Source organism: Saimiri boliviensis, chromosome 5 (genome assembly GCF_048565385.1).
Source record: "Saimiri boliviensis isolate mSaiBol1 chromosome 5, mSaiBol1.pri, whole genome shotgun sequence".
NCBI lineage: Eukaryota > Metazoa > Chordata > Mammalia > Primates > Cebidae > Saimiri > Saimiri boliviensis.
Genome location: NC_133453.1, coordinates 19,713,617 through 19,729,409, shown reverse-complemented (window position 1 = coordinate 19,729,409; position 15,793 = coordinate 19,713,617). Strand labels below are relative to the sequence as shown.

The 15,793-nt window shown below is 40.3% G+C and overlaps 1 protein-coding gene across 2 annotated transcripts in view; it reads right to left on the bottom strand.

Moving 5' to 3' along the window:
* The window catches only part of EPHA4 (EPH receptor A4), a 155,151-nt gene that overhangs the window by 75,528 nt on the left and 63,830 nt on the right, over window positions 1–15,793 (bottom strand). For both annotated transcript variants that reach the window (XM_003925485.4, XM_010336249.3), the window contains exon 4: window positions 6,125–6,280. In XM_003925485.4, coding sequence (XP_003925534.1) covers window positions 6,125–6,280 — 156 coding nt within the window. The remainder of the gene's footprint in view (window positions 1–6,124; window positions 6,281–15,793) is intronic.

The following is a 15,793-nucleotide window of genomic DNA, read 5'->3' as shown; positions in this document are numbered from 1 at the left end:
TGCAGAAATAATAATGCCTGTCCTGGCAGTGTTGCCAAAAAAAATAACAAAATAAAAAGCCTGTTGCTGCTCTTCACTGATACAGGTGTCTAAGGTGAACATTCACATTTCTGCTCTCTGGCAATAACTTAGAATTCTGGAAGAAACAAACAAACAACAGCAAAATTTAAAAAAAAAAATCCATAGTGAGTGCATTTGGTTATGTGATTCTACCCAGGCTGGATTTTCTTCATCCAGGAGACAAATGAAATATTTCATTTCCATTAAGGGATAATGTTCAAAATCCATGAGATATCTTTCTAGAGTCATCACTGAGCTGAAGAACAGGTCTGAAAGTTACAGGCATCAAAACAGAAACTCCTATCTCCCAAGAGCCATGAGGCAGGGAATCTAAATCCTTGTTACCTAAAGATGGTTTGCAGATCAGTAGCTTCAGCCTCACCTGGGAACTTGTCAGAGACAGAATCTCAGGCCTAACCTCTGTCCTCCTCATCCCCAGGTGATTTCCATGTGATTTTTTGTGCATGTTAATGTTTAAAAAGCTCTGTTCTAAACTCCCTGTTCTAAATAGTCATAGTTTTCTAGAAAATGTTCAGATGGTGTTTCCGTAGAAACATCTCAGTCCATCTCACAGACAGCCATTTATGTTAACCTAACCAGAGGCTCCATCAAAAGTATTCCCAAAGGTAGAGTTTGTTTACTATTAAATTTGCTGAAGTTCTCCAGCAGTGGTGATGGTGCAAACTTCCTAGGCAGTTTCCTTCTGAATTAGCCAATGCTACTTGTATTCACCTGGTCTAATCGTTTTCCAAGTGAACAAAAACCTGATTTTACAAGCCAGTGGAGCACAGTCTCTCTTTGGCTAGAAGAATGAGTCTCAGATAGTGTGTTTTATTTCTTCATTAGTGTGCCGTCACAGTGAGCGATCACTAAATGCGGGGCTGCATAAGAATGCTGGGGTTAAAGACAGCATAATGAACAAAGAAGGTGCCTGATTATCATGGCTGTCAGCACAAGGGAATTGGGTTTGTCACCTGGCTTAACCAACTGGTAAGAACTGATTAGAGGCTGGAATCAGTTTGAAAGGATCCCTGATGTTTATGCTTCTTCCCATCCCTACATCTTGTCAAGAGAATCTGATAAAGCTGGAGGCAGGGTGTGAGTAGGAAGGGTTAGTCTGCAGGTCATCTGAACAAGAGGTTCTTTGAGAAACTCCCACTGTCTTTTCTATTGCAATGTCTACTACAGTACTGTCCAATAGAACTTTCTGTGATGATAGAAACATTCTCTGGGTCTGCTGTCCAGTATAGTCTCTACTAGCCGCATATGCTATCGAGCTTTTCAAAATGTGCCAAATTTAAATCACAACCTGAATTTTAATTTAATGACTTCAAGATTAAATAGCCACATGTGTCAAGAGGCTATTGTACTAGACAATACAGGTCCACTATATTCGCCAGGAAGGGAGATGTCTAAGGAAGAGCCACAGGCTAAGAATTGGAATCCAGTTCTGCTACCTGACTTACTACTATATGTATTATCAGCAAAGTATAGTCACTTCCCTGATTATCCCTATCTCAGAGGAAGCTTTAAGAGGCTTATGCAGTCAATGTTTAAGTTTAAAAAAAAAATACTTAAAAGTTTAGTTCTGTTGACCGGGCATGGGGGCTCATGTCTATAATCCCAGGATTTGGGGAATAATCCCAGAACTTTGGGAGACTGAGGTGGGTGGATCACCTGAGGTCAGGAGTTCAAGACCAGCCTGGCCAACATGGTGAAACCTAGTCTCTACAAAAAATGCAAAAAAAAAAATAGCCGGACATGGTGGCGCACGTGCACCCATAATCCCAGCTACTTGGGAGGCTGAGGCAGGAGAATCACTTGAACCTGGGAGGCAAAGATTGCAGTGAGCCAAGATAGCGCCATTGCACTCCAGCCTCAGTGACAAAAGGAAAACTCCATCCCCCGCACCCCCCCAAAAAAAAGTGGCCAGGTGCAGTGGCTTATGCCTGTAATCCCAGCATTTTGGAAGGCTGAGGTGGGAGGATTATGAGGCCAGGAGTTTGAGACCAGCCTTGCCAGTACGGTGAAACCCTGTCTCGATTTAAAACAAACAACAAAAAAAAGTAGTTCTGTTGGAGGGGGTCTGAATCTTAACCGTACAATAAATCACAGGCCAAGTTTAGAAAATACTGATGCCTGAGTCCTACCCCAACCCTCCCTGCAGCCCCTGGAATCCCTGGGGTAGAGGGCAGCCATCAGCAGCCATCAAGTAATTTAATTATGCAGTGAAGGGTGAAAATAACTGATAGGGAGGCAGCGAGATACACTGTCAACCTGCTATGGAGGTAGTCTGGGGAAGGAAGTGACTCGCTGGGGATAAAAGGGCAAGACAACAAACATTTATTAGATCCCTACTAGGTGCCAGACCTTTGCAAAAATTTTTATTTTATTCTTAAAACAGCCCCAGAGGTAGATGGTGAGAATTCCAATTTGCAGATGAGGAAGCTAGGGATTGGTGAGGGTAAACCCTCTCTCAACATCACAATGCTGGTCAGGGGTCAGAGGCAAGGCAATCTGATCAGCAAGTGGATGGTGTCACCATCAGCACTTTGTTTTCTCTTAATTGAAGCGCTGCATGTAAAGTTAAGTGGAACGTGATAACCATTAAAGTAATAATCCACAAGGTTGGACTCGGTGGCTCACCACTGTAATCCCAACACTTTGGGAGGCCCAGGTGGGTGGATCACATGAGGTGAGGCGTTCAAGACCAGTCCGGCCCATAGGGTGAAACTCCATCTCTACTTAAAAAACAAAACAAACAAAAAATGGGCATGGCGGTGGTGGGCACCTGTAATCCCAGCTACTCAAGAGGCTGAGGCAGAAGAATCACTTGAACCCGGGAGGTGGAGGTTGCAGTGAGCCGAAATTGCAACACTGCACACCATCCTGGGTGACAGAGTGAGACTCTGTCTAAAAAAAAAAAAAAAATTGAATAAATAAATTAGTAAAGTAATTCACAAGACCTTGAAGTAGTAAAGTGTAGGAGAAGGAGTTTGAAGGGCAGGTATTTTCATGGACCTTTTAACAATGACAGAAAAAGCCACCAGTCTTCCCTTAACCTTGTGGAAAATCACTTTTGAAACATGCAAATGTTACTTTAATTTTTAGACTTTTTGGTCCATCCATATGCTAAAGTCAAATTTTCTCTTTTCCCCTTTGCATCCTTAAGATCAAGCTAACAGTTTTTCCTACAGAAAGATACAATTCCAAGGACTCAACTACCACACCCTTATTACACATACATCAAATGTTCCAGCATCACAAGCATATGGCCATCTTTGAAGGTTTCCTAAACTCCCAAATAGCAAGACTTAGTAATAAAGTGATGGGCACATGGTCCCCTTAAATGCTAAACAGGTCAGCATTATGAGACTGAAGAATACCTGGGAGAAAGAGCCAGGCCCTACTGCCATCAGAGATAAATTTCATGACATTCATAATACAATCAAATCTCGAGCTAGAGAACGCTTTATCTGCATTGGAAAATAAGTGGGGAAGTACATGATGCAAATTGAGGGCAATAATCAAAATGTCAGCCCCAAATACTTCCCCGTGAGTTTGCTATTGGGCCCCAGATTCCCACAAGAAAATTGTTGGCAGCAGGTGTGGTTAAAGATGAAGAGTTTATTATTAAACTAATCACAAAAATGTAACATAGTGTGAAAATACATATATTGGAAAAGAAAAAGGTTGGGACTTAAATAGTTCAAAACAAAAGTGGTCACCCAGGGAAAGTACTTAGTCTATGGAGGCATAGGAAAGGAAGAAAGAAAGAAAAAAAAATATGCTTGCCTCTTTTTTCTGTCACCCAGGCTGCAATACAGTGATATGAATGCAGCTCACTGCAGCCTTGACCTCCAGGGCTCAAGCGATCCTCCTGTCTCGGTCTCCCAAGGCTGGAACCACAGGTGAAAGGCACCAGTCCTTTTTTCTTTCTTTTTTGAGACGATAGAGTTTCCTCTATCATCCAGGAGTGGAGCACAGTGGTGCAATCTCGGCTCAGGGCAACCTCCGCCTTCCGGTTCAAGTGATTTTCATGCTTCAGCCTCTTGAGCAGCTGGGATTACAGGCTCATGCCACCATACATGACTAATTTTTGTATTTTTAGTAGAGGTGGGGTTTTGCTATGTTGCCCAGGCTGGTCTTGAACTCCTGACCTCAAGTAATCTGCCCACCTTAGCCTCCCAAAGTGCTGGGATTATAGGCATGAGCCACTGCACCTAAACCTCTTTTACAGTTACATCTGAGGCTGATCCTAGGATTGTTCTTAACTCTGAATGTTTATGCTTGACCTGGGAAAGTGGGCAAGAGAATCTCCCAGTAAATAGATACTATGTGAGTCTTCCGGTTGTACAACTCTGTCCAAGGTAGGGTGTGACCCTGGGCATGTTACTTAACCTCTCTGAGCTTGCAGTTACCTTTTCTATAAAATGGAAATTATACTTACCTTGCAGATTTCTTATAATAGGAACCACATGTTAAGATATTTTTCAAGTACCTAATATATTACCCGGGCATAATTATAAAATTGTCGTCATCATCATTATTGTCTGTCATTATGAAAGAAACTCTGCAGGTTATATCCATTTGAGTATAGAGTCACAGAGACCTGCAATCTCACTCCAGTCTTTTTAAAGATTTGACTGCCTTAGACAATGGTCTCACAGAGGCCCAAATACCCCCCCAAAAAAACTTTTATTTGCAGGGTTGTTAGCTCCAGATTGGCCAAAATAACCGTTTGCAGTAGTTAGGAAAGAAAATAATAATAGTCATAATGATAACAAAAGCATATATCTATATCTATATCTATAGATACAGATAGATATAGTTATATTTCTTTGAGATAGAGTTTTGCTCTTGTCACCCAGGCTGCAGTGTAATGGCACAATCTCGCCTCACTGCAACCTCTGCCTCCTGGGTTCAAGTGATTCCGCAGCCTCAGCCTCCCAAGTAGCTGGGATTATAGGTGCCTGCCCCCATGCCCAGTTAATTTTTGTATTTTTAGTAGAGATGGGGTTTCGCCATGTTGGCCAGGCTGGTCTCCAACTCCTGACCTCAGGCAATCTGTCTACTGTGGCCTCCTAAAGTGTTGGGAATACAGGCATGAGCCATCCATCCCAGCCAAAGCTAAAATATATGAAAGCGTATCATCCTATGCACTTTACATAGCACATAAACAACATAAGGCTGTTTAATACCAACAGCCACTAGGAGGTACTGCTATTAACTCCATTCTCCAGGTGAGAGAACAGACAGAACAGTCACCCAGCTACACAACAGCAGGCTGGTAAAGGTCTCTGAGCTGAGCCATGAGGCTATCCCTCCAAGCACAGATTCACCTAATGGAACTAAATGCATTGGCCTCATGCTCCCTGTTCCGATCAAGGTCATGGCCATTGTAGGGTCTGTGAAGCCCCAAGGGTACATGAAAGCAATGGTAACACCTAGGAACACTGTCCATATAAACTGTGAGAAAAGATTTCTTGACTCCTGCTCTTCATACCAAGCTTGCCAGCCTCATCCATTCATTAACCCGTCATTTATTAAGTGCTATCATTAAACAAGCATTTATTAGGATTTGGGCCTAAGTGTTATGAATACAAAACTATGAGTAGAGAAGGAAGAGGTGTAATGACAACATAAGCAGTGATCTCACTGCACCCTGAGCTGCCCTTTACAGACTGAAACCACATTCCAAAACCCTGCCATCCACCTGTTTCTCCTGCCAGTTGTCAAGCTTCCCCAAGTCCTCAGTGCCATGGCAAAGCCACTTATAAATTCCAATCTCAGCTCTAATTACACTGTCAGACAACCTCTGAACACTGAATCTCCTCTCCACCAAGTAGTCTGTAGGCAGCTGTGCACACTAAAGGCAATCAGAAGCAGTGGGAAAGATCCTTTCTTTGTGTAAGCATTTCCCCTGCTATGATTGAGAAAGGATGCATGTTTGTTCTCATGTGCCCCCTGCATGATTATCCTGGGAGAAGATCTGGCAGTGATTTGTTAGGTGGTAATGAAGGCTGTTGGCATCACAGGAATGAGAGACAAGCATACAACTTACGGGTGCAGGGCATAGAGGCAGCATCACTGTCAGCTCTGAAAAAGCCTCGGTCGCAGGTACAGGAGGTGGCTCCCTCCCAGACAGAGTAGCTGTGGGGTGGGCACTTGGCACAGGTGGCATCCGTGGAGAGAGCCTTGTAATACCCAATTTTACAAGCTGCAGGGAAGAAGGAAAACAAACAAATATAAACTGCTGCAAATACAACAAAGCAAAAATGCAAAGCCACCTCCTTGATTCAGAAGAACGGAGACATTCTGGGTAATCATTAGCGATCATGTGGCTTGAAATGCAGGTAATGCAACCAAAACCATTCATTGATTACACTCTCTAAGGGCCATTAATATTCCTGGTCAGGTGACAAGAAGTCCAAGGGAAGACATTTTCTTAAACCTGGCAGAATGAAGTAAAAGCACAGCTAGTTCACTAAATGCCTTTCTATGTGCCGGGTACCCTTTATACACATTTACGCTGCTTGATTCTTACAGCAACCCTTTCCAGCAGGCATTATCTTCACCTTAGAAGTGAGGAATTTCAACTTTGAGCAGTTAATTTCGGGCACAAGACCATACATCTGGTAAGTGTGAGCACCCAGCTTTGACCCCAAGAGTTCTGCCCTCAAAGCCTGTATGCTTAGTCACATGCTATGGAATTTCAGCCTGTAGCCTTTAGCCAGCCAGTGGGAAGTACATCCAAGTGATAACAAAAAAACTGCTTGGTGATTATTTCCTAATGACAGCTATAGAAAGAACCAAATCAAAAGATCAACAAAGGCAACCAAGTAAAAAAGACGAGTTTGTAAGGCATGGGTCTCAGTTTCAGGGTGAAATAATAAAAATTATAAATTGTAGATTTTGGAATACCATATGCTAAGATTTTTTTTTGATCAATGAATATTTTGTGTCTATTTCTGAGTTAATAAAACCCTCCTGTTTTTCCCTCTATTTTTCTAGCACCCTTCCCCCACAATGCACACACCTCCCAAGAGGCTGGTATAGAGAACACGGGCTATGTAGTTTTTTATACACCTGACACGCTTTCCATGACTTCATCTTCATAAACATTATACTGACACTGCCATCATACTGACACTAAGGACTGCTTTTACTAGTGTGGAAAAACTCACTAATTCTGGGAAAACTCATAATAAAAAATAATGACTAGGGTCTTGCTCCTCACTTTTTTTTCTTCCCCTATGGCCTTCATGATCACCTCTGAAACGTGTCTCAACTCCAGATAAAAACTGACCAACACCTGATCACCTCTGAAATGTGTCTCAACCCCAAATAAAAACTGACCAACAGCATCATGATTAAACCCACAAAGCCAAGGCCATTAAGAATAAAGTTATTTCATAGCACCAGAGGTTCAAAGAAAATGTGCCAGTGACCCCAATCTTCCCAGGATGATTCACTCTCATTTCTTTTCATTCATCATGTCTTTGGGATGTATCTATACTATTAGAAACAGCAGTGAGAAGAAGGACCCATCAGACATTTTCCATCAGCCTGGCAGTCAAAACAGACAAACTATGCTAGCAACGCAGCAGATCTTATTCAAACGAGTACTAGAAAGAGATCCACGAAGCTGCCTGATTCTCTGTGGAGATAGGGCCACATCACATTGTTGCTACTCATCCATCAAGCATCTGTATGGCTTCCAGTTGAAGTCTATTCCACCCACTTGCATATCCTGTTGGCATTTTCTTAATCATACTCTTGTAATGGCAGGCGGAAAGGGAATTTAGCAGAGGCTCAGAAAGGTACACAATTACTTCATTCTAACTGAAGTTGTTTATGGAATTTCCTTTAACAAGCCAAAACTTTATGACATGTGGAGCACCGACAATAAAAGTGCTGGGAGATCCATCTCTCTCTTATTTGCTTTAGTCTTTCACTGGACCGGAGCATCTTAGAAAAACAAGTTGCTCCAATGACTGAGATTTATGTGTCTCCAGTTTATACACATTGCATAATTAGATAAGGTTCAACTTGCAAGGTGCTTTTTTGGTCATGCTTAAGATGGCCCTAGGGTTTTGAGTAAAATCAGAAACCCCTGACTTTGGCAGGAAGAAAGACTGGGGGTCAAGCCCAGCTTTCCCACATCAAACACAATGAGTCTCTGAAGAGGAACACAAACCCACTGGGTCCTACCTGCCACTCAGTCAGTTGCAGTTGACAAAAGCAACTCGTGGCAACTCAAGACTTTGAAGAAAGCAAAAAATGTTTTCATTTTTTTTTTTCACATCTGAATGTTTGCAGAAAACTGCATATTACTGACTGATTCACATGCACCCCTCAATTTCATCAAGCATCAAAATCAAAACTCACAGAGGGAGTGGAAGATCAACAAGGACGAAAAACTGTCCACTGACTGATCATCACAAAGTGAAAATCATGTATTTGAAAAGCTATTCTGATGAAACTACTTCCAGTTAAAACATTAAACTCATTGTTCACAAAAGTCAAATGGAAAAGGTTTCCTTCAATTTCATTAAATTTCTTACAGTGAAAAAACTTGGTATATATATTACGTGAATTTAAGAAAAAGTGCATCTGCAAGTTTATATTTTTTTCTGTTTTTCCTCGAAGCTGGTATTAATATGTCATCAGGAATAAACATATGTGAATTCATTTGGGAAATACAGTTTTATACCAATTTAGAAAATTGAAGGCTGCTGTTCTTTAAACACCCTATTTTTATTCTCTTTTCTTTTTGCTTTTATAAGCAGAGGCAGAAAATACAAAATTGTCATTGTGCTATTCTCGGCAGCCCTTGCTACCCTTAACACATTCTTTTGTCTTCAACCACATTAAGACCATGTTATTAATATTTCAGGATTCTTAGAAAGGTTCTCTCAAAATATAGTAGTGGCTTTTCACACACACTGCCATTTTGCTGCCTACATTTAAAATGACCTAGTAAATTGATGGTTTAGTACATTTCTTTGCTCTATGTGGTACATAGCCTTCCAGCATTTGGTGCATAAATGTGTAAGTACATTCTGCATTTATTCACTACTTACTAGCATCTTAAAACTTTCACTATCTCTTTCATTCTAAATAAAACCCCTGTGAAAGATATACCTGGCGTAACAAGCGTTGACTGTTATTATTTCTCATCCTTTTATTTAAGGTGAGAACTGCTACACCGTATTTCTGAATACTAATGACTTTGGGAGCAGGAAACAACTTTCTCCTGTCCTATTTCCAGTGAAGGTTCACTAGTTAATGAACCATTTGAATGGGTGTCTTACTTGATCTTCTAGATATGCCGTGGAGAAAAGATTAGTTCACATGTGTGATGCAAACTTTACATTCAATTCCTTTACCTTTGCTTTAATTAGTTTTTTCTGCTGACCTTAAATTTTAAAAAGATGGAGAAGGAGAAGAAGGAGAACAAGGAAGAGGAAGAAGAGGAAAAAGAAGAAGCAACTCTTTCCTCTCATTGGCTCACCCACTATCATAACAACGTTGAATTTCTTTTAAAGACAGGGTTTCACCATGTTGGTCAGGCTGGTCTTGAACTCCCGACCTCAGGTGATCCGCCCGCCTTGGCCTCCAAAGTGCTTGGATTACAGGCGTGAGCCACCATGCCCAGCCCAACACTGAATTTTAAAGTAGTCGTGGTAATGTAGTATCTTTGGGACTTTTGGTGCATTGACGTGTGTACATGACAGTATAATGCCCAATTTAATGAGCTAATTATACCTACTATTTGAAACATTTTCTTTATGTGGCTACGACATTTTTCTGTTAAGAAATATAGAAAAATTGATAGTATCTAATTGTCTTTATAGTTCATTTTAAAACTAATTTAGTGCCTAAGAGTAGCTAATAATGGCAGTTGGGAAAATAAATATCAATTGTTCACTGAGTGTTTATTGTTTTTATGCTCATTAGTCCATTTAATTGTCACAATAATTCTGTGAGCTTGAGGCATTATCAGTGTTCCCATTTTACAGATGCAGAAACAGGGTTTTCAGCAACTTGTCCAAGGTCATATAGTTAAGCGGTAAAGTCAAGCATCTAACTCCAGCGAAAACTTATGTTTTCATGAAAATTTTTATGTGCATAAGGTTAAGCTACCTAGAGTTAGGTCTGACCTTCAGCAAAAATATGACTTGGTTATAATGGAGGGGTGAGGATCTGGGGGTGGTCTTAACATCTCTTCGTGCCCCCAGCCCAACCCTTTGCTGCCTTCATCAGCCATGAAAGCAGCCACACTTTGCTCTCTGTGACCCACTTTCCAGTTCAAGGCCCTCCAGAGCTGCACTGTCCATTAACATAACTGCTCACCCCATGTGGTTACTGAGCACTTGAAATCTGGCTGGTCAATGAAGACTGGCTGTGAGTAAAAAATATACACCCGATACCAAACACTTAGTATCCCAAAAGTAAAATATCATTAACAATTTTTATATTGATTGCATGTTGAAAGCAATGTTTTGTCTGCACGTAGAAAAAAAAAGAGAAAAAGAAAAAAAATAGAAAAAAAGTAATGTTTTGAATGTAGACTAAAATTATTAAATTTAATTTCACCTTTAAAATTTATTTTGCAATGTGGCTACTAAAACACTTAAAATTATCTATGTGGCTTGCATTATATCATTATATCTCTATCAGACAATGCTACAGCATAGGGCCTTGTGTGTGTGCTCCTGTGTGCACACACACAAACACACACACACACTTTTGCAAACACAGGGCACTGAAAGTGAAGAAGGATGTATCACAATCACCAAGGACCTATTTTCAAAATTTACTGTGAATCTACTTAGAAGAATCCGGTTCACTTCTTAAAGTACTGCTCTCAGCCAGCTGCCTAATATTGAAAACTTAATTTGGGCTAAAGTACTAACAAATGAACATTAATGAGGGGTTAAAAATTACCTTTCCAGGTAACAAATTTGCATCGTAATATAGAGTCGCCTGAAGGTCTGGAAGTTCTGATGTTGATTCTCTAAGGAGAATCTGAACCATTTATGCAAACTGGTTCCCGTAAAATATTTGACAAAGAGGCTTCTAGGTCTCCCCAACTCTATCCTGTGGGCATGATATTAGGCACACATGACCAAAAAGCTTCCATGGGGAACTCTGCCTTCTCTGTACTGGATACATAGTATATCCAGTATGCTTAGGAATCTATGTTGGAAATATCAAAGTCATTTAGTGGCCATTATTAAATTAGTTCTTTGATAAATTTTTCACTTGCTGTTAGACTATTTATTATGTTAATAATATAAGAAAAAAATGATGGGAAAGAAACAGTATCTGTCAAAGAGCATTACAGCTTTTGAAGTTTTTGCAACAAGGTGCAAGCACCAGCCATCTTTGGGGAAGACGTGAACCCATAGATTCCCCATAGTACAGATGGGCATATTAAGGCGCAGAGGTTAAAGATTTGCCCAAGGCAGGGTTGATTTTCTAACACAGACAATATGACTTAAACTAATATGCTAACAGACTTCTCTTTCTTTTCAAACAGACAGAATGAAGATGGACAATTGAGACTGCTATTGGGCCCATCTGACTCTCCTCTATTCATGAACAGTTAAACGCTGGCAAACCCATATTGTCCAAATCACCTGCATGCTACAACTGGTCTGACTGCTATCTATAGAGAATAGTTAAAAATTAGATTGTTGAAGGGACCTTAAAAATCATCTCATCCAGGGATCGGCAAATGTTTCTGTAAAGAGCCAGGAGCCAAGAGGAAAACCAAGGATATGATGAAGGTGCTTTGTAGACAATGCCTTAATCTTCTGCCTCTGAAGGTACTTCATCATATTTGTTATTATGCATGTAACATGATAGAAAACAAATTTTCTCAATTTTTTTAGTGATAGAATTCAAAATATAATAGTAAATCATATAAATAGTAAGTACTTTTTGCAGTATAGATTTATTTTATTTTTATTTTTATTTTTTGAGGCATAGTCTCGCTCTGTTACCCAGACTGGAGTGCAGTGGTGCGATCTCAGCTCACTACAACCTCTGCCTCCTGGGTTCAAGCAGTTCTCCTGCCTCAGCCTCCCAAGTAGCTGGGACTACAGGTGTGTGCCACCATGCCCAGCTAATTTTTGTATTTTTAGTAGAGACAGGGTTTCTACTGAAATGTTGGCCAGGCTGGTCTTGAACTGCTGACCTTATGATCCACCTGCCTCGGCCTCCCAAAGTGCTTGGATTACAGGCATGAGCCACCACAACAGGCCTGCAGTATAGATTTATTAATGAGGAGAATGGAATTCTTTGTTGGAGAGAGAACAATTCACTTAATTTGATTTCAAAAAAAAAATGTTCATTATTACCAAATCAATTCCAAATGTCATCTATTAAAAAAGCATTCTTAGCTTTCGGATCATACAAAAACTGGTGGCAGGCCAGATATGGCCCAGGGGGTCATACTTTGCCAACTAGTGATCTTGCTGGACATGTTCATTTTTGAGATGAATAACTTGTCCATGGGTCGTTTTTGAAGCACACCACGATTGAGTCTTTACTCTGTGGTTCCTCTGCAGTACCTCCCTCAGTTTGGAATGACAAAGCGTAATAAAATGCATGTTTTTGTCATTGCTACAAATGAGTAAACTTTCCATCAACCATCTTACTGGAAAAGCTGATTTTACTGAGCACCATTATAAGTAAAACTACTTTTTAATTGATCTCCTCCTTCTTCTTTCTTCTTCCTCCTCCTCCTCCTCCTTCTTCCTCTTCTTCCTTTCTTCTTCTCCTTCTCCTTCTTCTTCAATTGATTTTCTTCTCCTTCTTCTTTCTTCTTCTGAGATACAGTCTCACTCTGTTGCCCAGGCTAGAATACACTGGCATGATCTTGGCTCACTGCAAAACTCTGCCTTCTGGGTTCAAGCGATTCTCCTGTGAGATTACAGGTACCTGTCACCATGCCTGGCTAAATTTTGTACTTTAGTAGAGAAGGGGTTTCACCATGTCAGTCAGGCTGATCTCGAACTCCTAACCTCAAATGATCCACTCACCTCGGCCTCCCAAAGTACTTGGAATTACAGGCATGAGCCACCACGCCCAGCAATTTAATCTCCCTTATTTTATTTTATTTTATTTTTTTGATTAAATGGTGTAGCCTGATTTGGAGGCTATTCCTATACCATTTTGGGGGCAATTCCTTATAGTCAGTTCAAATTTCTGCAATTATACATTACCATTAATTTTATATTTACATTGTTTTATGGTTTTTCTTTCCTGAGGATCCTGAGCTTAAACTGTTTTCATCTATGAAATAAAAGAATAATCCTATTTTTTTAAATTTTTGAGCCACTAAGTTCATGAAACAACTACAATAGTAATTGAAATGCTTTGTGTTGATGACTGATGTAGACAAATAATGCCTTAACCTTCTGCCTGTGAAGATGGTTTTACTCCAAATCCCAGACTGAGATAAAGACAGAGACAACAAAAAGTGTTCAAGAGCTTTGAAAGATGTAACTGGTCTCTCACCTGTGGCCTAAGCTCTAGTTTGGGACATTAGTTAGCTAAAGAAAAGCTTTTAAACTGGAGATAACCTGAATCCAAATTCAGCAAAAATGCCAAACTTCTCATTTCAGTAGCTTCTAATCTCAGAAGATCAGTGGTTTCTAAGCTTCCTTCCCAGAGTCTAGCATGCGTCAGAATGACCAACAAAGGACTTGTTAAAAGGCCAATTGCTGTCCCCCACTCCTAGATTATGATTGTTGAGTCCGGAGAATTTGCATATCTTAAATACTCCCAGGCAAAACGTGTTTCTGGACCCAATGGCAACACTGCTGGTCCAGGGACACTTTTTTTTTTTGACAGAGTTTCGCCCTGTCGCCCAGGCTGAAGTGCAATGGCACGATCTTGACTCACCGCAACCTCCGCCTCCCGGGTTCAAGAGATTCTCCTGCCTCAGCTTCCTGAGTAGCTGGGACTACAGGCTGGCACCACCACGCCCAGCTAATTTTTTGTATTTTTAGCAGAGACAGGGTTTCACCATGTTAGCCAGGATGGTCTTGATCTCCTTTCTGACCTCGTGATCCGCCTACCTCAGCCTCCTAAAGTGCTGGAATTGCAGGCGTGAACCACCGCGCCTGGCCCCAGGGACAAATTTTGAGAACCACTGTCTAACTGTAAATAGACCCATCGCTAAGTAAAAACTTAAAAATGCCGCTCATCTCAAATAGGTTGAAACCGTCTCATCCTTTCTCTAATACCCAAATGCTAAAGGGACAAATTATTTTCAGGAGAAGAATAATTGGTTTTGGAATTCGTTTTGAAGAGTATGTCAGAAATCTGATGTGCTTGAGGCCAGGCATGGTGGCTCACACCTGTAATCCCAGCACTTTGAAAGGCCTAGGTGGACTGATTGCCTGAGGTCAGGAGCTTGAGAGGAGCCTGGCCAACATGATGAAACCCTGTCTCTACTGAAAAATACAAAAATTCGCTGGGCGGCATGTGCACGCCTGTAATTCTACCAACTTTGGATGCTGAGGCGGGAGAATCACTTGAACCTGGGAGGCTGAGGTTGCAGTGAGCCAAGATCATGCCACTGCGCTCCAGCCTGGGCAACAGAGTGAGATTCCATCTCAAAAAATAAAATAAAATAAAATAAAAAAGAACTCTGATATGTCTGAAATATAAATTTTAAATTATTTCTCAAACCAATATCAATGTGCCCTGTAATGCCCCCCAAATTATGGGACAGAGCCTGGAATGAAATATCCTTATAAAAATGGATTGCTGCCAAAGAAAAAGTAAAAGAGATGAAGCTCACACACAGAACTCTGTTATGCTGAAGCTTACACTATGAAATTCAAAGGAAATTTACCAAACTAATACTGTCTCAAGTAAGTAGTTATCCTCTGACATCAATATTATGAACTGATCATTGCTGTTTTTTGATACTGTGTTTCACAACTATTAAATGATACAGTTAATTCTTACGTATTGGATTTCAAGTATTTTTTTATTTGATACTCTTCTTCTGTTTTCTGGATAGTAAAATCGGTATAGTTCAGCCTGATCATTGTTAAAAATTACTAAATAATTAAACTTAGTTATTTCAAGATTTTTTGTGTGCATTCTGAGGAGACTAAACTCCAAAAGACAATTGCATCACTAGAAATTCAAGTTTATCCCACTCATACAAAGTTTTCCTTTCTCTAGTAAACATCTGAAAAGTCAGAAAAGATGTTTTGCAGGCTCTGACCTAATGCTGGTCTTTAGAGGCCTCAGAATTTTTTTTTTTTTATAGCACAATATGTGACATTTGGATAGCAAGCCTCAGAATATTATTTTAAGATGGCTTTGGGGAAAGAGTAGAGATGTAAAGGTTGAATTAAAATTGAAATATTTAATTTTGGTTACCTTAATCAAGTTTATAAAGGAATATACCAGACATCCATTTAGAAAGGTTAAAATATTTAGGACAGAGATGTTTCACCGTCCACAACAGCAAGAATATAAGTAAAGGATGACAAAGGAAAAAATAAACTACAAACAAATCAATGGTTATTTTCTGTCTGAAATTCATACTTACTATCTGGTGGTCTCTTTTTGCACGGAGGAATAATTGACAGCAAGGGCAGTGGAAGACATAAAGGGAAAGGTCTGAATTTGGTTTTTAGCTTTGCCCCTTATTAGCTGTGTGAACTTGAACAAACTATTTAACTACTCGGAACTT